Source organism: Habropoda laboriosa, unplaced genomic scaffold, assembly GCF_001263275.1.
Source record: "Habropoda laboriosa isolate 0110345459 unplaced genomic scaffold, ASM126327v1 scaffold992, whole genome shotgun sequence".
NCBI lineage: Eukaryota > Metazoa > Arthropoda > Insecta > Hymenoptera > Apidae > Habropoda > Habropoda laboriosa.
In genome coordinates this window covers 258,016-279,050 of record NW_017101096.1, presented here as the reverse complement: position 1 = coordinate 279,050, position 21,035 = coordinate 258,016, and the positions used below count along the sequence as shown (strand labels likewise).

The 21,035-nt window shown below is 36.5% G+C and overlaps 2 protein-coding genes across 3 annotated transcripts in view; one reads left to right on the top strand and one right to left on the bottom strand.

The window, feature by feature from the left end:
- Positions 1-2,935, top strand: part of LOC108578025 (sensory neuron membrane protein 2-like) — a 4,572-nt gene extending 1,637 nt beyond the window's left edge. Inside the window, exons 4-8 of one of the 2 annotated variants that reach the window (XM_017941270.1) lie at positions 159-407; positions 672-883; positions 1,168-1,339; positions 1,634-1,876; positions 2,501-2,935. In XM_017941270.1, coding sequence (XP_017796759.1) covers positions 159-407; positions 672-883; positions 1,168-1,339; positions 1,634-1,876; positions 2,501-2,758 — 1,134 coding nt within the window. In that variant the 3' untranslated portion in view covers positions 2,759-2,935. The remainder of the gene's footprint in view (positions 1-158; positions 408-671; positions 884-1,167; positions 1,340-1,633; positions 1,877-2,500) is intronic. The other variant, XM_017941271.1, reaches the window with a different exon arrangement.
- A 683-nt stretch (positions 2,936-3,618) lies between these two features.
- Positions 3,619-19,487, bottom strand: LOC108578024 (proton-coupled amino acid transporter-like protein pathetic). Its single transcript, XM_017941269.1, has 8 exons — positions 18,866-19,487; positions 11,676-11,744; positions 11,225-11,317; positions 9,200-9,557; positions 6,862-7,137; positions 5,696-5,874; positions 5,448-5,617; positions 3,619-4,039 (listed from the first exon to the last, which is right to left on the bottom strand). Exons 2-8 carry the CDS (start codon positions 11,735-11,737, stop codon positions 3,798-3,800), a joined length of 1,380 nt encoding a protein of 459 aa, XP_017796758.1. The 5' UTR covers positions 11,738-11,744; positions 18,866-19,487; the 3' UTR covers positions 3,619-3,797.
- Positions 19,488-21,035: the final 1,548 nt, after the last annotated feature.

The following is a 21,035-nucleotide window of genomic DNA, read 5'->3' as shown; positions in this document are numbered from 1 at the left end:
TATTTCTGTATTTTGAAACTTTTCGAAATTTACAAAATTTAGTTTCCCATTTCGTAACTTTAGAAAAATGCTTGTTTCACAAGATCCCCGAAATATTTGGCTACGTGATATACGGAATATGTTAAATATGTAATTATGAATTAATTACGTGTTCGCAGCTAGCTACCTTACCTCCTGACATTCTGGCAAAGTATGGTAACCACATACCAAAACTGTTTCCAAATCGTAGTAGTATTTTTCTAACAGCACGTCCTACCGACATACTTTTCGACGGACTAAAAGTAACGTGTAACTTAAAGAAATATCCTGAATTGGACAAAGTATGCAAGACTCTGAAAATTAATGTACCCCCAGTCCTGAGAACGACCGACAGAGAGGACGTTTATCTTCTCAGTTTGTTCCAGAGAGTAAGAGTTAACTTTGGATAGAAATAGAATGCGTGAAATATTTTTCAATATTTAATTAAGTCAAATATATGTTATTACGAAAACTGTAACTATTGCAGCAACAAATTTCAATAGTTATGCATGCGTTCTAAGTGAAGATACAAATAAGTTCCTTTATTACTAAAATCTTATTCTAATAATCAAGAATTTGATTAATTACTATGATTTTCGTGGACAATCGAAAATAATACGTACAGAAGTAACATAAACTTTCCTGTTTGCCAGATGAATGATACTTACCGCGGACCATTTTCGATGAACAGAGGTCTCAAAAATATAACCAGATTAGGTGATACAACATCTTACAAAGGAAAAAGAGTACAAACAGTATGGAATTCTGACAAATGCAATACAGTAAGAGGAAGTGATACCATCACTTGGCCGCCATTAATTGAACCATTGCCATTCGTTTCAACATTTATACCTGATTTATGCAGGTACTGCAAAACCACTATTGAATCCTCAATATGAAATGAAATTTCACTATCTACCACAAAAGCAGACCTTGTTAAAAATTATATTTTCCAGCTGGCACTTCGTTCTATTTTACCATAAATGTTATTTATTTCGGACCAATAGCTATGTATGCTCCAAAACACGAATCGTAGTATTGAATAATTTTTCAGATTTTGTAAAAATTTGTGAATCATGAAATTTTACCCAAATACATAAATTACAATTTTTCTTATATTTATGATATTTGTAAAATTAAAATATGCAGAAGTATAGAAGCAGATTACGAAGGTGACGCTTGGGTGCACGGATTGTTGGGATCACGATTCGTCATGAAGGAAAGGATGTGGGATCTAAATGAAACGGAATGTTATTGTCTGCCACTAAATCATGTTCCACAATGTCTGCCGCAAGGTCTACTGGATGTCTCAGAATGCCAGGTAATATTATCAGGCCATCCTGAAAGTTCACCTGCTTTCAAACTTCCATTTTGAAAAAAAAAAGTAACTCCATTGAAATTAAACATTTTTATTTCAAATAATTTTCATAATTTTCGAGAACACTTTTGCCAAGGTGTCACGAGAGCATTAATTCCTTCAAGAAAAATGAAGACTCAAATGAATCTGCTCTGAAAATTATTTGAAATAACAATGTTTAATTTTGAACGAAATTGTGTTTTCTCAAAATGAACGACTTAAAAGCAGTCTCTTTATTTAACGTTTAACACGTTACAGAAAGTGCCTATAATTTTTTCGGAACCGCACTTTTTACACGCCGATCCAGAACTTTTAACGTATGCACGAGGTTTGAGGCCCAATAAACGTATTCACGAAACTTATATTATTATCGAGCCAAATACTGGAACACCTCTTTCTGGATCGAAGAAGATGCAACTAAATCTAAAATTGACGAAACAACGAGTAGATCTACTTTCCAATGTCAGCGAGGGATACTTTCCTATGTTATGGTGTGAAAATGTAAGATTCTTTCGTTATATTCTTCTCCTTTCTTTTTTTCCTTTTAAATTTCAAACTTTGACAATGCAAACGACTGAAGTGAAGTAATTCAACTTTCATAGAACACTGCTCGTGAAAAAAAATTCCAACACAATGGGATAATTAAAATTTGGTCATTTTTCCTCAGAGTAGCCCGAGAAACATAAGTGATTTCCAGATTTGTGCAAACCTAACTTCTAGGCATTGCAACTTTTTTCGCGAACAGTGTATATTATCCTTAAAAACTGAATTTCTACTGATTAACCCTTTCGTGACCAATTGAGTTCTCTAACAAACACTGATCTCAATTTAGTATTGCAAACGCGATGATCGATGAGTAAACAAAAAGTTCTAAAAAAAAAAAAAACAATTCAGTCAGGAAAGGATTAACAAATAAAGAATTGTTTCTTTCATCAGAATGAAACTTGTCGACTGAATCAAAACATTTCATTTCCTCTCTTTCTGTTCCTAAAAAAAATGTCAGCCTTTGTTATCGCTAAATATTGAACGATTTCGAGTTTAATAGTAGAAAATCACGTGTCAAAGTGTAATCACACTTTTCGTTGCAATAATAACAGAATAATTCGCCTAACGAATATTTTACAGGGAAACACTCCTACGTTAGCCGTCATATCGTTCACGTATCAAATACTTCGTATGGCGAATATAATATGGTTTATGGAGAAAGTTCCTTTGATCGTTGGGATTTACATTCTTCTCATGAGCACGCTTTTCTGCGATTGTACGAAACGCAAAGTAAAACCGACGATTTCACCCGCAGAGTCAATACTGATATCGTCGTACTCGCGATCGGACAGCGACGCGCACATAGCTCCACGACGGCACGCGCACGCCTTCCAGTGATTTCAACGCCTTTGCGCTATTTCAGCGGTAACAAAATGGCGGTAACGAAAACAAGCTCCTCAGTCGGTATAAAAATTAAGGAAAAATGTGTCTAAATAAGAAAAAGACAGTGACCAATTGTTGAATTGTTTGAAAAGTTAGATTAAAAAGTAGTATTACGTTAATTGCACAGTTGGCACCCACATTGAACGATGATCGTTACTCTGTTATTATAGACAACAGAAGATCCAGAATAATTTAATAATTCTAATTTAACGATTGACTTGAAAGTAGCTAGATTTAAAAAAAAGAATGTATAGTTTTAATGCATTGTACATTATAATACATTAAATTTACAGTTGACAATATTGAACATTATTTACATATTCTTATGATTTAACGTAGTAGCAATAGCATTAATTCGCTTAATCGAAAATGTAAAATTATTTATACAAACTTATACAAATAAGCCAGGTAAACTTCTGTGTTTTGTTTATTAGTTTTTATATATAAGAAAATAACTATTCCTTTTTCTTCGTAGAAGTTCACTAGCTAACGTAAAGTGCAACCACTACTACATTAAGAATATGTACACCGACTTACTTTAATTGGCAAACTTTTATCAAAGCATATCACTCCGTGTTCCTCGGAATATTAAGAAAAAAAAAGTTTCCTCTTAATTCTGTATACAATAAATAAAGCTTACCTATTAATCTATGTTTCTAAAAAAAGAAAACAACAGTTACATCAAATTCTACAAGGATGAAAAGTGAAATTAAAATGTTCTCAAATGTTATACAAAAAAAAAAAAAAAAAAATGCTTAAAGAGAAATAAATACACAATGTACACGAATACTCTTGCAAATAAATATTCTGTCGCAATGAAACGGTTTGTGCGTTAGCGATAAACGTGTCAAAATTGTCGCGCACGAAGTATCGAGAAATGTGTAAAAGAGTTGTAACGTCTCGGTGATACTGTAAACATTATTTTACACTAACGATAAGTCTTTGTTCGCACACGTATATATAAGTTATATACGTCTATTTAGATCATTCATCCTCAACGATACAATTCGATTATGTCTGTGACGGAGATCCACGAGCCGAATATTAACGCCAGAAGCGAGAATACGACAAGAAAGCCGTTCTTCCAAAGTCTCCATTTGTGAGCACCCAGGTGGCCATCCCAACACGAAATAGTTTCCACCGTTGCTGGGATTGTGACCCCAAGTATGGAGAAGAATACTGAACCGACCAGAGAGATAAATGGCTCAAGTTCCGGGACTAGCAACGCAACGCCAACTAAAAGTGAAACACAGAAAACTTTCGTCAAAGGAAATTCTATCAAATTAAGCTAAATAGATGATAGAAGCTTGTGTTAAATGTGAACCCTAAGTGATTTAAATGTTAACCCTATGCGGTCTCTATTGTAACCCTATCAATGTAGATATTAAGCCTAGTCCGGTCTTCGGGTCTCTTTTGACCCAAAATTGAATTTTAATTACGATAAAATTCATAGATCTAATCACAACATTCAAAATTTAATTACTTAATCAGAAGTAAGCACGTGTGTCTAGATTTAAATACAAAATTATGGAAAATATTTTGTTCAATTTATAGATCGATAGAATTTGTTTCGGTATTTTTTTCTTTTATTAGAAAGAATTATTCACAGATCAAACAATAAAAGCCGAAACTTAAAAGTTGATTGTTCGAACCTCAGCGAGACTTAATCTGGATACATTTATTTAGAAGACACGCTGTCACGTTGCACCTTCCGCTAAACGTGAGTGAGAAGATGAATTAGCATTAATTCCCCATTACGATTCAGGACAGACCGTCCAGCAGAACAGGTAGTGAAAAAAAAGAAGCAAAACAATTTTTAAATATCAACCGTTCGGTGACGTGTCGTTATGCAACAACAGCGTAGTCCAGTGGGAATTGTAATTTCCCATGTAAATTAGAATTTACCGCGTGTCGAAAAAGTTCAAGCCTTTAGCGATTGTAAACAAGAACGTGGAGTATCATCATGGTAGAGATTCTCAATGAGTTAAATGAGCGCGAGTCATTGAACGGTGCTGCCGACTGACAGTGAGTCATACGGTTTACAGGACCAACGGGTATTTCCCTGGCCCAGTCTACCTCTATCGCTCCGCAACAACTCGCGTTTCTCTCTTTTCTTCCTTGATGAAAGTACCACACGTGTCTGCTGCAGTGGCCTAGACCAGTAACAACCGGAGAAGTATTCGTAACTTGTTATCTTGACGATATGAAAACTGCAGTTTTGTTGCTAACAGCTCTAATAAACAGTCGAAGACGATTGTTATATGTAATTTAATTGATAAGAGATGAGAGAAGGTCGCAAGGTGTTCGAGTTGTTATTTTGAAGAAACGAAGTAGACGAAAGTATTTTTTGATAATTGTAAAGATGTGTGGTTATTATTTGAAACTGTCAATTGCTGTTAAGTAAATAAATGATTGTAAAATGAAGACACTGTAAAAGTAGTGTCCGAGGAATTTTTCAATTCGAAGATTGATGATTTTTGTAAATTTGGAGTAACGAGACTGAAGATCCATGATTCAAGATTCATAATCATAATTTTTTGAAGTGACACGATGTATCTAGGGTTTCGCTTAAAGAAACGGCAATGAAATTAAAATTAAAATTAAAACGTGCAATATACTGAAAAATGCGAGGAGAATTCCTTACCTGTGAATAGAACCGTGCATATCCTCAACATTATTTGACACAAGCCTTGATACTTATGGCTACACTTGTCCTTCATGGAGTTCCATATAATGTCCAGTGGCACGAAACACTGCAGCCCATAAGTGAATAGAACAGCCAAAGCGATAAGCATTTTCACGGCTTGTCCCAGTCTGTAAAACAACGGATTTGCATATTGTTATTAGGAAAAGGAAAAAAGAGAAAATTATTGAACTGTTGAAAATACTTACTCCTCCTGTATTGGTATGTTCAGTGTAATACTGCCCATAACTGCCTCTCCGTACTTCAAGTAACCAAACACACCTAACACAGCGTACAATACTACTACTATCGACATTGTTATGTTAAGAACGCCGGGACATCCGAGGAAGTGTTGTGGATTTTGCATCGTGTTTTCCACAGGCATCACCTGTAATATTAATTGTTCGCCGACTTATCATAAAAGTTACGTTATTTAAATCATTTCGTTATTTATGTCTTCTTATAGTCTGAACTTAGCGTCGAAATTCGAGTCTGAGTACTCGAGGATCCGGATTTTCTTTGTTAATTTAAAGAATAATACTCAAATATGAAGCTTTTCTTATCTGGATTTAGATTAAAGAAAGCAAGTTTAGGTAAAGAATGAAGATCGAAGGATGCAGAAATTAGTCGGTATAGGAAACTGTTCGACACTGCTATTTGGCAGATATCTGATAGACTCATCGCGAGGGTAATACGAATGCATCCGGATATCCCAATCCAAATCACGTGAGTAACTCGGAAATTTGGGTCTAAATTAGAGCCAATTAAAAAAGAGAGCCCTATTTGTTTGAGGTCTTCGGATGTAAACCGTGTCCAGTAGGATAACTTATTCTACCTATCCTACTCTGGGAAACTCTCTCAACGTTTCGCAAGCATTTATCAGCGCATCCTCAGACTCCTGATGAAACAATGCTTGCAATGCTTACAAAACACTAGAAAACTTATGCTACCGCACACAGCTTACACCCGAAAGCTTCGAACAGTATAAACTGTAATATCCCAGGCTGTGAAAGCCTCAAAACTCTCAGTAAGAGCCCCAGTTCAAATACGTTAAAACAAATAAAACTGAACGAAAGCACGCGAAATTCGCATAGGTTCTGAAAGACTGTTTCTTCACCTGTCTCTTGAAAGTATATTCGTTACAATCACTACTTTCTTCTCGGAGTTATGCTACTCCGAAGACAGAAGAAAATAGACTAATTTCTTTCAGCAAAAAGGAAAACATTTCCAAAATTTAGAGAGTAATCCGAGCAGCACTAAGAGCCCTGATCGAAACCTTTATCGATACTTCAAAAATCTTGACAGATTGTAAATACAAAAATGGAGTTAACGAAAAACAAAGAAGTATTTGAAAAATGTACTTTGTCATACTTACAACACCGATTCCTTCGATGGCGAACAGCACAGTGGCGAGAAATGTGGGAAAATGCTGGATGTACGGGACCATTCTCACGTCCGGTGACATTTCGATCCCGTTGAAGATGTAGTAAAGGGTTATCGCGAAACCGGCCATCATGCTCGCGTTGGCGGCCATGGAGAACGGCACCATGTACTTCAAATTTCGCACCTGACCCAGCAGCAACACAGCGGGGATAAGTGTCACTATGTACAGGCGAATTGGTATATTCATGCCGCTCCGATAATCGGCAACCTGAAATCCAGCGAAGAGAAATTTCGTAAATGGAATGTGATATAAATGATGTAACGAGAGTGTCACGATGAAGCTGTAATGTAACACAGGTCGCAAGCACTTTCATCCTATGGTGCAATGACATCCACAGTTCCACTTTACGAACGTTCGTTTTGTAAAGAAAATTAAGATTGCCTCTTTCTTCATTTTTTCAAATTTTTCGAAAGAAATAAAACAGGGGTTAACAGAGATCTTTCCTTTCGTATAATATTAGCAATTAGAATTGGACTCTTTAGGCTAATGAGATGGCGCAAGATCCAAATATTATAGTTTTATGGAATTTTTTAATTTCAATTTTTGCAGAGTGATTATTTTAATGATGTACATTTTAATTGTACTCGTTTAAATTCTAGTTAATAGAACACTGTCTCGGGCTATGTTTCCAGATATAATACACAGGGTTTGCATATTTTTACGTTTACTTATCGTAAGGTTTAATTTCAAACTGAACACACACGTGATCAAATGACTGAATTTCATTTTAAAATCACAGTTCACCCTTCGAAACCGCTTAAATTACACATCAAAATTTCCCGTACGACCATAACTGCAGAAAATAATTAGATGGCCCAGCCTGCGTAACGAAAGAAAATTGGACTTAACGATGACTGAATTTCAGTTTAAATTGAATTCGGTTTCGAAAGAAATGGACTCTTTGTGAATTACATTTCACGCTGATTGACGTTATTTGAACACGGTTCAATAAGATAAGAGAAATGAAAAATTGCTCGGACAGAGAAAAAGAAGTGACACACGTAGTAAATTAATTCGTATTTTCTCTTATCGTAAATTCTCCTCAACGTTCAAGGATTCGATTAGTTACACGAAGTCCGTTCAAACGAAGCGTACTCAGTTTCTGTTCACAGGCGAGCTGTATTTTACAGGTCAAACCAGTCAGAACGAGTCCTGGGGCTACGCGTTGACACAGATTTTCAATTGTGATCAAGGAAAAAAGGAGAAAGATGCACGTGTGACGATGAACGAGGACGAAGGAAACGAGACGATCGCAGATTAGACTGGTTTTACCAATCCACATTTTCATGCGGTTGAGTCGGTGACTGTAATTTACAGACACCGTAGATTGTAAAATAGATACAGGGAATTGTGCTAACTGACGAAAGAAGCAAATGAAATTGGAAAAGTAACAACGGTGAAAAATCGGAATTACTGTCGAATCGAGTCGAAATTAATTACGATGCTGAAGTGGAAAATTATAGATCATAATGGCACGATTGTTTGACCACAGGAATTGTGAAATCGGTGATTTTGTCGACGTTGACCAATTAACAATGCAACTTTACAGTAATTAACATTGATTAATTTTATGGAGGATTAAATCTTTACCGTCTGATCAATTCGAAAATAATGGAGATAATCATGCTATGCGGTTCACTCTACATATATAGGAGCAAATATTGACTAAAAGAAGAAAATAAGAAAATTTTGACGACTCCACTGACAACGAAAATAACAGAGATAATGAAATTATATTGTATAAGTGTAAACAACTAATCTAACGAATCAATTGAAATTCCGTTAGACGCGAAAAATATTTTGAACAATACGATAAAAAGGAAAGGAATCTTCCAAGTAAATTATCTCCGTACATAACACAAGATGTAAGTACTTGTTTCCTCCAGTAATTCGTCCAAGTTAAGTGGCAAAACGAACGATCAGTATGCCAACTTATCCAGCCGATCTGAATAATACACAAGCTAAACACACTCGTTTGCAAAATATTTCCACTCGTTAGCAAGGAGAGCTCATCGATCACGACGATTCTTTCAACACACAAATCAATTTTATCAGCCTGACATTCGAATCATCGATGATTATCTCAGCATTCGACTCAACGACGTTAACTAACGCGTTTCTGGCATCTCGGAATTGTCGTCGGTATCGTTATCCTGTCGGCACTCATGCCGCCTCTATCGAAGATGCGATCGAAAAACATGCACACGTTGTTTCGCAAAATATTCTACGATACGCAGAATTGAAGGTGAAGAAAAGAAAAGAAGCTTACCTGTTTGATCGACGTCGATATGAAGACTATGTACACGCATGATCCACCTATGTAGGTTGCGCATAGCGCGGCATTCACGAATATTCGACTGGCGTTCGCGAAAGGCCTCAACGATTTCGGTCCAGAAAGGAACGCAGCCTCTGCGGTCTCGGCGTACGTCATCTGAGGCCTTTTCAATCGTTTGCACAACACGTGGGACGAACGAACCAGTATGTGGACACAATGCGCGCATATCACTCCGATTAGTATCGTGCCGATTCCACCGACCACGAGTCCGCCATTCTTAACCGCGTTCGGCATGGCAAGAATCCCTGTGCCCAGGGATGACTTCAGTAGGTGAGCTAGAGAGCCTAAGTCTCTGTAACAAGGAACGATTGTTTAACATTTTTTTTTTTTTTGGTTCTTCTGGTTTTTCTGTGAGTTGGTGGGTTGTACAATAGACCCACGTATAACAGCACGCAGAAATTGCGACAGTGTTCGTACGACACGGTACATAAGTTTGCATCTTCACAGTATGGCTAAGTTTCTGTTGTTGATGGTACATTGTACTGTACAGAGCGCGGCTGAAAGTATTGTGCACATGGGTAGGAGGTGATTCCTTGTGTAGAAATAAATAAGAAATAAAGAATATAATTTGTTTATTCGAGAAAATGGTGTTTGGAAAATCTGTTGCTTACGTTTGCACTTATATCGCTAAAAGGATTCGGTTCGTCGGACGACATTTACGAGCTACTGGATTTAACAAAGCGCAAAGACAAAGGACTTATTGAAACTAGAGTCCTTGTGCAAACGATTTTCAAGCCCAATTTTTTCAAAAACTAAGCCTTGGAGGAATAAATTTTATTCTACGTTCATTGTTTACGTTTTCAGAAGGAACCACCTGTTGCACGCTTGTACAATATTTTCGGCTGCACCCTATACAGTAATTGTTTTATTGTTGCATATTATAAGGAACTAACCGTGTTCATAGGGAAAGTTTATCGCTGCAATAATGAAATATTAGACGAAACAATTAGAAGAACTAGAATTATAAAACAAATATAAATAGAAGTGTAACTTTGTTTTTACTTCAATTAAAATACGAAGTGACAAAATATTTTTAATTTTAATACTTGCTTGTATTTTAAGTGAAACAAAAATTATTTTACTATTACAGCTTAAATATTTATTTTACATTCTGTGTAACAAATGCTTGCATCTTTTATAAATACGTGTTTCCAATTAGCACACATAATCTATATTTGTACAAATGTGTTATAAGGAGGGTCTATTGTACTTGATTCTAAGAAACAATTCTGAAAGGAAGATTTGTAATCTAAAAAATTATTTCAAGTCTCATTTCTGAAAATACTCTCGACCGACACTTCTAAGAATCTTTCTCAGATCAGTCTTCGAATTTTCTTTTTGCTCTCCGACGGTTTCGGGAGTTGTCATTTCAACGAGTTTCTCGGCTTTTTTTTAGAAAGAAAAAGGAGTTATACAGAGCCACGTTGGGTAGGTATGCTAAGTGGGGAACGAAGATGACTTTGTTCATCGTCAAGAATGGAGATTTCAATGAAAGTCCTTTTACAAACCGGTGGCTCGGAGAACATCGAACTCCAAAAACTAATATAAAATTTGAAATAAAAATAAATTTACGGTGCAAACTCAATATCCGTCATCTCACAAATGATTCATCTCGCGTAAATATACATATAATAAAATACAATGTTCTTTATCAAATCACATATATTATTGAAACAAAATATAAGTAGATAAAAACACTTTAAGCTCGAGCTAATAAAACATAGTATATTTAAAATTAATAAGTCACTTTTTAACTGCACAAAATAAAGTTTATTTTTCCCATTTGACAAATATAGTAAAATAAAATTGGAAAGTATTTTCAGAAATGTGTACAAACTTTTAAATGTCCTAAGAAAGAAGGAAAATAATGTTCAAAGTAACGCTTATTCTTTCAGAACGATTTATACGTCACAAAATATTTATATTTTTCTTACGTTAACACAAAGAAAGGAAACTTACGAATTAGTATTTTTCTTCTCACGGTACTCGAAGGGATTATACAGTTCATCCTTTTCGTTGTATTCGCTAATTACGACACTGGCTATTTTTGTGCTGATGACAAAAGAAGCAATACGTCACCATATAGAATTCTGGATAGATTACTTTCTAATTGTGTACTATATTCAACACTACCCTATTCTTTACAAAATTATTCTATATTTTACAAAAAATTAAAATAAACAATTGCATTATATCATAAATTTTCTGAACAACGCCAACTATAACTAATTTACCGAAGATAGAAAATGATAAAAAGCACGATAGAGATAATGTTAATCGACGTTAATGCTTACACAATTAATAATCCATAACTATTAAATTATATCTTTATTAAATTTTGACAATTCACTTGTCGTCGTGTGTTTTAATTCGATGATTAAAGTGTTATAGAGTTGTTATAGATGTATACCTGCTGCTAAACTCCTGCATAGGATTGCCTGTCGCTTGTTGTTCCTTTGTATTTTTCCCCATGATGAATCTGAACCAACATATGTACATATCGATTATTTAAAATCCTTGTAAACTGTTTTTATACGTGTGACATTTAATTTGCATAATTGTTACTCTACGAATTTTTCTTTTTATTCAAATAGTAGCATTATGCTATTGAATAAAATGAACGAATGAATAAAACTTGTATAATCTTCTGAGAAAAATTATATGAAAAAAACAAGCTTAATATGCAAATTAAATATTTCACAGAACAAATTCACAAATACAGCAAATTTTCAGTAGAATGTGTTAAAATGAAAATTGCCACATGCTGTAATTATTTTTTAAATGTCTGTGATCCTTATCTATGCTCACTGTTAAACAAAATAGCAACTACTTCCAACGATTAAATATTTTTGAAAATAACAAAATTTGTACAATCATCTCAGAAAAATTATATTAAGAAAACAAACTTAACACGTTGAGCGCGGAGCCGATTTCGCTCTGCTTTCCGTTCAGGCGGCACACAGCGGCGATCACTTCGCGAGCTGTTCGGTTATAGAGTATAAACAGAAGATAACAAATGCACTCGCACGGCATTCGGACGAAGAAATACCAATCCGGATTGGTAGAAGAAGTATTCATAAATTGCAAAAAAAAGAAGGAGACGTGCATAACATTTATTTTTTAAACATGATACTGCCGCTTAAACGAAAAGTTCACTGTCAGTCCCCACGGACCGACGCCGTCTAAACGGAAAGTTCACTGTCAGTCACCGCGGACTGACGCTGCGCTTAACGTGTTAACATAGAAATTGAATATTTAACAGAATAATCTCACAGAAATAGTAAATTTTGCAGTAAGATGTATCCAAACGAAAACAGCCAGAATTGCTTCAAACGTACGCGATCCTTATCAATCGTCAAAAACAATTCGCTAGAATCGAACCTTTAACAATTATCGTCCGCTCTAGCTTCTTATCGATCGTCCTTAATTCACGGGTGTCTTTCTGTATGCAATAAAATTCTCACGAATCGATTCTACGTTCGGACGAATCACTGCGAAAATCGTTATCGAGACAGATAATCTGCCTGTTCGCAAGATTACATTAGTGTGTCCATCTCTTACGTCAGTTTGCGAAAAAAAGAAAAAAAGAGCGTGGCCATAATGACGATAGCAATTTGAAACGATGAAAATCTCCGCGATATATTTCACTCGGCGCTGATAACGCCGAAAGAAAATAACTGTTAATGTAACTCTTACGTTGTAAGTCCTGTACCGGCGGCTTGGTTTTACCGACAGGCACAGCAACAACGTAACAATCAACGATGATCTTGCTTTTATCGGGTAAAATTTTCCATTGCGTCGGGGACAGCCACTGTTTGCTTATCACTTAGATTATTACCATAATTTCGTGGCATTTACGCCTGTAAATTTTGTGATCGATAGCCCGGAAGGATGTTTTGGCGACGCGAGAGGCGAAATAGATAATGGCTGATAGCAAATTAATTAAAAAATCGTTCGGAGAACGATATCTATGAGAATCACTTGAGGAGAATAATGTGTAAAAACAATTTCGTAATGTAACATAAATAAAGATTAGAAAATATTTCACGCATCTGTAGAATTAATTCCAATTCAAATTCTGTATTTACGAGGTTATCCCATAAGTTTCTGAGGAATTTTATAATTGAAATCGATTTTTCTAAAGAACATTCCTCGACTATTTTCTATTCTTCTCTTTTTGTGAGGCAATTATGTCGTTACTATAGTATTTCCTTGAATTTTCAGTCAAATATTTTTCGCCTTTGGCACGAATTTACGAGATGACCTAATATTGTATGAAAAATCATTGTGTGCATCTATATAATTAATTCTAATTAAATTGCTGTATTTATCATACAAAGGTTTAGGGTGAAATTTACTATAAGGCACGTTAAACGCGAGCTGGGGCGATATTTTCGAAGCTTACCCTTCGCTTTATTCACAAAATAAAAAACAGTTACAGTTGCAAAATGAAATGCTTGCTTTTGAATATTAAATTCGTAATATAAAAACGAAAACGCCAAATTTATTTAAGACTTTATGTTGCTAAAGTCTCTAAAATTGTAAACACGGACCTGTGAAGATTACAAAACGTCTGAAATCAGGATAATCTGAACAAATCTAAAAATATCCGAAATGCCGCGTTTAGAGTCATTGAGAAACATATACTTGTAGTGTATGTAGCATCGCTAATTAACAAGATTGTGCGAACTATGAATGCAACGCTCGATCCAACGACTGTTGTTACATCAGTTGTACACGAAGATAACATCTAAACTTTCCTCCTAACGACATTTTATCGACAGATTGTGCAACGAAATTATAAACATTCGTCGAAGAAAAAAAGAAATGATTTATAATTGCACGTAAAACGTGCTATATTTCAAGGTTGAATTCAACAATTCGATACGAGACAGAGCTTAACATCCTCTTTTATTGCAACAGTTCGGTACGATTATCTGCGTCAAGATTTTTCCTTCTGTTCTCATCGAATGTTGCAACGAGATCATTACTGAGGATAGTTAAACAAGCTATATAAGTTCCTCGCGAATTGATAACAGATTGGGCAATCTGCAGGAAGCAGAAGTTTCGCAAATCCTCGCTGATTTTAAGAATTGTTTTCATCCGTTTGTCTGTCTTTTTACCACCGTCGCAATTCATCTCGGTAAATCCACAGGATCGAATTGTATCAAAATGATCGATTGTCGCGAGATTCTAAAATACGCGTTAATTATGGCTGCGATACGACGTACGCGATTAATTTCGATCGAAGACACTACTTTAGCGAACGTGACAGTAACTGAGGCACTCGGAAGCCAAAATGATTAACTTCACTTTTTCAAATTCTTACTTCCTGAATTTTAGTATCAAACACTAATTTTCCAATTTTTATCAAAGCACTTGGTAGTCTTACGACTACGAATTTTCGACGATGAATTTTCCGGGGGATTTCCCAAAGACATAACGTGCGCGATTAATTTTGAACGAAGATACTACTTTAGCGAAGGTGACAGTAACCGAGGCACTTGGAAGCCGAAATGATTAACTCTTCCGTGCAATTAACTCTAAATGATTAAATTCTTCCAATTTTAGTATCAAAGCACTTGGTGATTTTTCAGCTACGATCGACACTAATCTACGATGAATTTTCCAGCGGATTTCCCAAACGATTATTTTGTCAACGAAGAAGATAATGATTAATCTGATGAGTTACACTAACGACGTCATTTCAAAGTTTACGCTCATTTTTTACAACTCTCCCGTCCTCTCCAAGATAAACAATTATGCATTTCGAATTCCCTAAAGCCTATGACCAATCAAACATTTTCCAAAATTGGCCAATTTCTACCATTGTCCTTTAATAAATTTAATTCCACAGAGTTAGTCACTTTAAGCTTGAGTGAGTGGCTCGTATGATACTAACTTTGCCTAACAAGTGTAATTTAAATTTTCTGATACTTTCTGTACAAAACCTGTAAAAAATTTGTCAGCCAAGTCCAAAATTGGCCAATTTCTACCACTGTTCTTTAATAAATTTAATTCCACAGAGTTAGTCACTTTAAGCTTGAATGAGTGGCTCGTATGATACTAACTTTGCCTAAGAAGTGTAATTTAAATTTTCTGATACTTTCTGTGTCCTAATACTACTAAAATTACAACTTCGCAGATCGAAGACATATCCTTGAATGTTCCCACTGTACAGGATCTACGTAGGACTTTCTAATGTTAGGGAGGAGAAAAGTTTTACGATGTGGCCGATAAATAATCGGACGTAAGGCAAGGGATGGAAAGGAGTCACGAATAAAACCATCGAGCGAGTTAAGCTGAAATTATAATGGACTAGGAGGTGTACCGAGATCGACGAATACGGTTGATCCGTGGAGATCCAGGATCTTTCGACTGGAAATGCCAATATCTCAGGGTAATATCTGCACGAATTGTCGTGTCTGCTTTGTGCAAATTCACACGAGCGTGATTCAGGAAAGGTCATACGAGAACTGATTGTTAAATCTTGCACAATGCTTTGTTCTTGTGTGAACGCCTTTTGCTAAACGTTCGATAGGATTTTTAAATCGTTGCAATTTTGAGATAGTTCTGAGTTCGCGATTTCGTTAAATGAATGTGGAGGAATAATTGTTTTACACGTGAATTGTGTCGCATTTTAATTTAATTTTTGAACAATTTTAGAATAATAATTTTCATTCAATTTTGAATAATTTTAAATTTAAATCTTATTTTTACCCTTGGTTTTAGAACACTAATTTCTTATATTTTCGAGTGTAACATTCTTAAATGTTAAGAATTTCTTCTTCCGAAGAAAATATTTTACTTTTATCACTGGCAAAATTTTAGAATATTAATTTCCCATATTGTCCAGTGTAACATTCTTAGACGAATTTCTTCCGAAGAAGAAAATATTTTATTTTTATGACTGGCAAAATTTTCAAACACTAATTTCTCACCGTTTTCGAAGTCTAGCATTCGCAAATGAATTTCTTCTGAATTATGCCAAGCACAGTAATAACCCAGAAGCATCAAACTGCACGGTCTACAGTTATTTTAACGTTAGTTTGTACAGAGGCGTAGAATTTCTTTTCTTCTTTCCCTCTCCAATACCAAATTAACAGAAACACGGTATTTTATTAAAAACGAAGAATTCTTCGTTTCTTCATTACTACACAAAACTAAAACTTCATTCGAACGCTATTAATCAGAAAAAATGTATTTTTAAATTGTTATAGTCATTCACATATCCTCTACATTTCCTTAAAAACCTTTGAAAAGTGTGTTAACGTGGATGACACTTTACTCTGGAATGTGCAAAAAGAATTCCAGTGAAACATATAATTACCATAATACAGTACACCTTCGAGAAAATTTCCTCACATCCTTTTCCATCCCAGAGACCATTTCGTAACTGCAAATTTGCATCAAAATTGCAAACATTATCTCGTGTCGTTCAACAAAGAGATCTCCGACATGTTCGAATGAGACCGCAATGGTAAAAATTCAATACACACTTCGCTCCGTAACGAAATTTCCTTCGATGACTCTCTAAATATTCAATAACAAAAGAAAAAAAGAAGAAAAATTGCACGTTCAAGGTGCCCCTTATCACGCATATAATCGTATGCAAGTCCTCGATTATCATATATACCTCCCAGCGCGTCGTTTTCTTATATGCCCACCTGTTAACCGCATTCCACGATAAAGCTACATTTTAACATTTGCCCGTTACACAGTTTCACGAGAACAACGATAGTTGACTTCCGGTACACGCGACCGGCACGCGACTGATATCTCCAAGGAAATCTGTTCTTATGTAAATAAAGTAAGAAATTCGTAAACGATCTTCACAGGCGTTTTTCATTCCAAATATTTTGCACACTTGTGATTGTAACTCTTTGCCCTTTAAGTTTGCGCGCGAAAAAAAAGAGCTGTTTAACCTTAGAGAAAGAAATAATTTTAATTAGTTATCTCTTCTCAGAAATAATTTCTTTCTTTCTTTATTTCTTTTTTGAAATAAAATTATTTCTCTTCCAATTTCTTTTCTTTAAAATGATTTCCTTCTAGAAATGAAACTATTTCTTTTCCCATTTCCTATGAGAGAAATTTTTGTCCTATTACTGCACTTCGAATGTGCATTTTAATCAATCGTTGACATACGTGTAAGGAAATTTTTCGTGTGATTTAGCTTCGTCTTTATTTGCTATTGAAAACTTCACGAAGAGACAGCATGTTTAACCAATACCTCGGTTACCATCGACAACTTTTTAAAGAGACTTTTGTAAAATGATGTTTTTGACAGATAACGGAAGTACGTGATTTTCCCGCGGTGCACAATTAGCACAAAATCTATTCGCGAGCAAACTCATTTGCAATAGTTAAAGACAATTCGCGCAGCGATAGGTGAATTGCGTTTTTACAGGAAGCTCGTTAACGTCGAGGTTCTGTTGCAATAAGCTCAATTACAAATACCTTTCAACAATTATCCGGCTTGTGTTTCTTATCGTGAAAAGTAACTAAAAATAAGTATCTCGTATTTGAATAAATTTCAAACGACAATATCGAGCAAAAATATTTTTGGCAATTATTAATTTTCTGTAGAATATGGTTTAGAAATATCAAAAAATATAGAATAACGCAAATGAAAAATAGAGATTTGTAAATAATAAATTTAACAATTGCATTTTTGCCATGAGATATTATTGTCCATGAAAATCTCGCATTCTATTTAAAATTACGACACTATTTTCGCATTATTTCTCCTTTTATGAATCTAGCAGATTAAACATATAATTTACTATTAAACTGAAAATTTTCATCCGTTCATTCTCGAACGTTTCCGTCGTCGAATCTCAGACATTTAAACCAACAACAGTGCATGGAAAGAGAAGAAATTGTTTAAAAAAAAAACCGTGTCAAACCGATTACGAAAATGTCATTCAGCAAGCATGCACGGCAGCTGCAACGTTTACATAACGCGAAATCGTTTCAAGAAGACAAAGAAGCATGCACAATTTCATTCGTTGTCCTTTAAACGCACGTGTGTAAACAAACCCATTATCTCTACAACTTCTACATAACAAAACTTCTCCAAAAATTCCACACAAAAAAAAGAAAGAAAAGAAGAAGAAACTTCACCCGTCTATTAACTTCCCCTCTACACAATCGAAACCGGTTTATCGGCACTCGAAGTGAAATCAAATCTGAAAATTAATCTCGAAATTTCATCGGAGCATGTACTCTCCAGCTGCGTGTCAGTGTTCAAACAAACTCTTCTTCCCCCGCGAACGTATCGAGCGTAGAAGAGAACGCCAATCAGCTGGTTGGCGCGAATCTTATCGTTAAATTGCGCGCCGCACAAATCTGATCGCTCGCGGCGTGTCGATCCTCCCCGATCGAAGATTCCTAAGACCACTGAGAGGCGATAATGATCAACAAATGTCTGCCGATAATCGCGAAACGAATCTCGATCTCGCTACATACTCGTCGAAAGTCCGACTCCATTGCGTAACACAGACCATCAAACTGGTTGCAGCTGCGTGCTCACCACCGTTAAACGATTTTCCGGTTCGTATAAATAAATCTCCAACTAGGTTTTGCATAAATTCTACTCACGTGTATTCTCGATCGTTAATTTCAGATCCTCGAGGCAAAAAGACGGTAAAAAAGGAAACAACGTTGACGACTTCCTGACTACGGATAAGTTCTCCTCTGCGCGAAGATAAACAAGGATGTTCGATCTTTCGGCAACTTGCAATTCACATCCTCGAGGAATCCGCTTCTCCCCCGAAATCCTTCTCTCTCCTCACCTTATATCCAGATTCACCGCGGAATTTCAATTATTATCTCAGCTCTCTTATCTTCTTCTCTTCTTCTTTCACCAACACGAAGGATCTTAACAGATTAACGTTATTGTAACACCGGACGATCATCCACCTGAATTGCACCCGTACGAACTGCTGTTTCCACCAACAAATCCCTCAATTGCAGCGAGGGATTTCTCCTTATCGCTGTTGATAATTGGTCTCAACGATGGTCTGGAGATAGTAGACTCACACAGAGACTTCTTCTATCTCACCGTCTCGTAGGCAATTCTCGTTAATTCTATGCAAAAACTACCAACAGAGGGTCCGTTGTTTTTCTTCGAAAGGCTTGGGAATTCCCGAGAAGTATCGAAACGTTGAATCTCCACGTGCCTCGAGTTAGCGTTGTCGTTGACGTCTTCCAACTCTGTTACTTCGTCACTGTCATCGACGACGATATAATCGTTTATTCATAAACGTCACTTTTTCCAACTCTTTCACGTCTCGCCTCGAAACACTCCTCGGTTCTTCCAAACACTGTTTTTTCTCCTCTCTTCGACGTTCTCAACGATTCACTCGGGGGGGAGAGAAAGAAAGAAAGAAAAGAGGATCGGGAAGGGGGTTACTAAAGGGGTAATTTCTTCGTTCACCCCGGGGAAGAGTGTTATCTCGCGAGGATGGCTCGCGGTGCAAGGAAAATCCGCGCGTGAAACGGTGACAGGCGTCGCACACGACTGGTCAGGTTTTTTCGGCGTTACGCAGGTATATATACGAACTGGTGTGTATAGGCGTCCCGCTAGAATCGACGTCGCGACGTGTGGGAGGGGAGATAGAGGCCGTCCTCCTAATAAGTTCTATCGGACGTGCTCATGTTGAGACGGTCGGTCGTACGCGTCGGTTGTCCTTAGCATCGCGATGATCGCGCGTACACAGGGCCACTGGGGGAACGCGATCGAGTCTGCTCCACCTGGACGATCTTGCACCGTCTGCATTTCGCCTACTCCCTTTCACCTTCCCTCCTAACTCCTACCATGCCGACCAGTCTCTTCTCTTCGGCGAACCGCGCACCAGCCAGCCAGACCTTCTCTCCAACACCATCGTCCACCCCTCTCTCCAGAAACAACAACCGGTGATCTCCTGAACTCTTTTTCCTTTCCTCCTGCCGCCGACCCGCTTCGCGGTTTCGAACGTTGCGTAAGTGGTGCAAGGCGGTCCGTGGATCACGACGACGTGCTGATACAGTTCCGACGCGAGTTACGGTTACGCCGGGAGAGACGTGCGAGACACGGCTCGGACGGGGAAAGGGTTAAGTGACGGATCGGAGGAACGAGGAATTCCCAGGCGGAGAAGATAGCGATGATAGATAATGACGTTCAGTTTGAAAATTGCTAATGACGGAGAGTTTCATGGTGGAGGAGTTATTCTCGATCATTCTTGGGTTCATGTCTGTTGTTTTTTTTACCCTGGTGCAGTTTTCGGGTCTTTTTTGACCCGTCGCTTTATTTTCTTCCATAACTTTTGCTGTTATCGAGTTTATGCTACCTTGACACTTAACGCGCCGGTTTTGCTGGAAACTTCACTCAAAGCGCCATTTACGAGTTTTGTAGAAGCGTGCATTTTTAGAAAATCAGATAAAATAACTGTTGGGAAAGTAGAAAATTTCTATTCGAAAATTTTACATAGTGCTTGTTACAGGCACAGCGACGATTTTTAACGATATAAATATTCAGCCACTTGCTGTTCAAGAGCTATATCTTTTTCTACACAAACATGCAAAAACGCATTTAGGCGCTTAAAGTGTTAATATTATATCGAAAGTTTCTTGTCTAGGTTCACACGACGCGCTGGTAACGAAAAGTGTTACACATAGGGTCTTTGGGTCATTTTTGACCCAAGTACAGTGAACCCAATAATTCTAATAAGTACATTCTAATAATTCATTCCTGATCAAACTGTAAAATTTGATAAATTTTGCAAATAAA

Bases quoted from the DNA above. Each gene is read 5' to 3' on its own strand.
- LOC108578024 (XM_017941269.1), bottom strand. From the start codon at position 11,737: ATGGGGAAAAATACAAAGGAACAACAAGCGACAGGCAATCCTATGCAG. The intron at 7,138-9,199 runs GTAAGCTTCTTT...GCTGGATTTCAG, and splicing joins TATCGACGTCGATCAAACAG to GTTGCCGATTATCGGAGCGG. The intron at 5,618-5,695 runs GTAAGTATTTTC...GTTGTTTTACAG, and splicing joins AACATACCAATACAGGAGGA to ACTGGGACAAGCCGTGAAAA.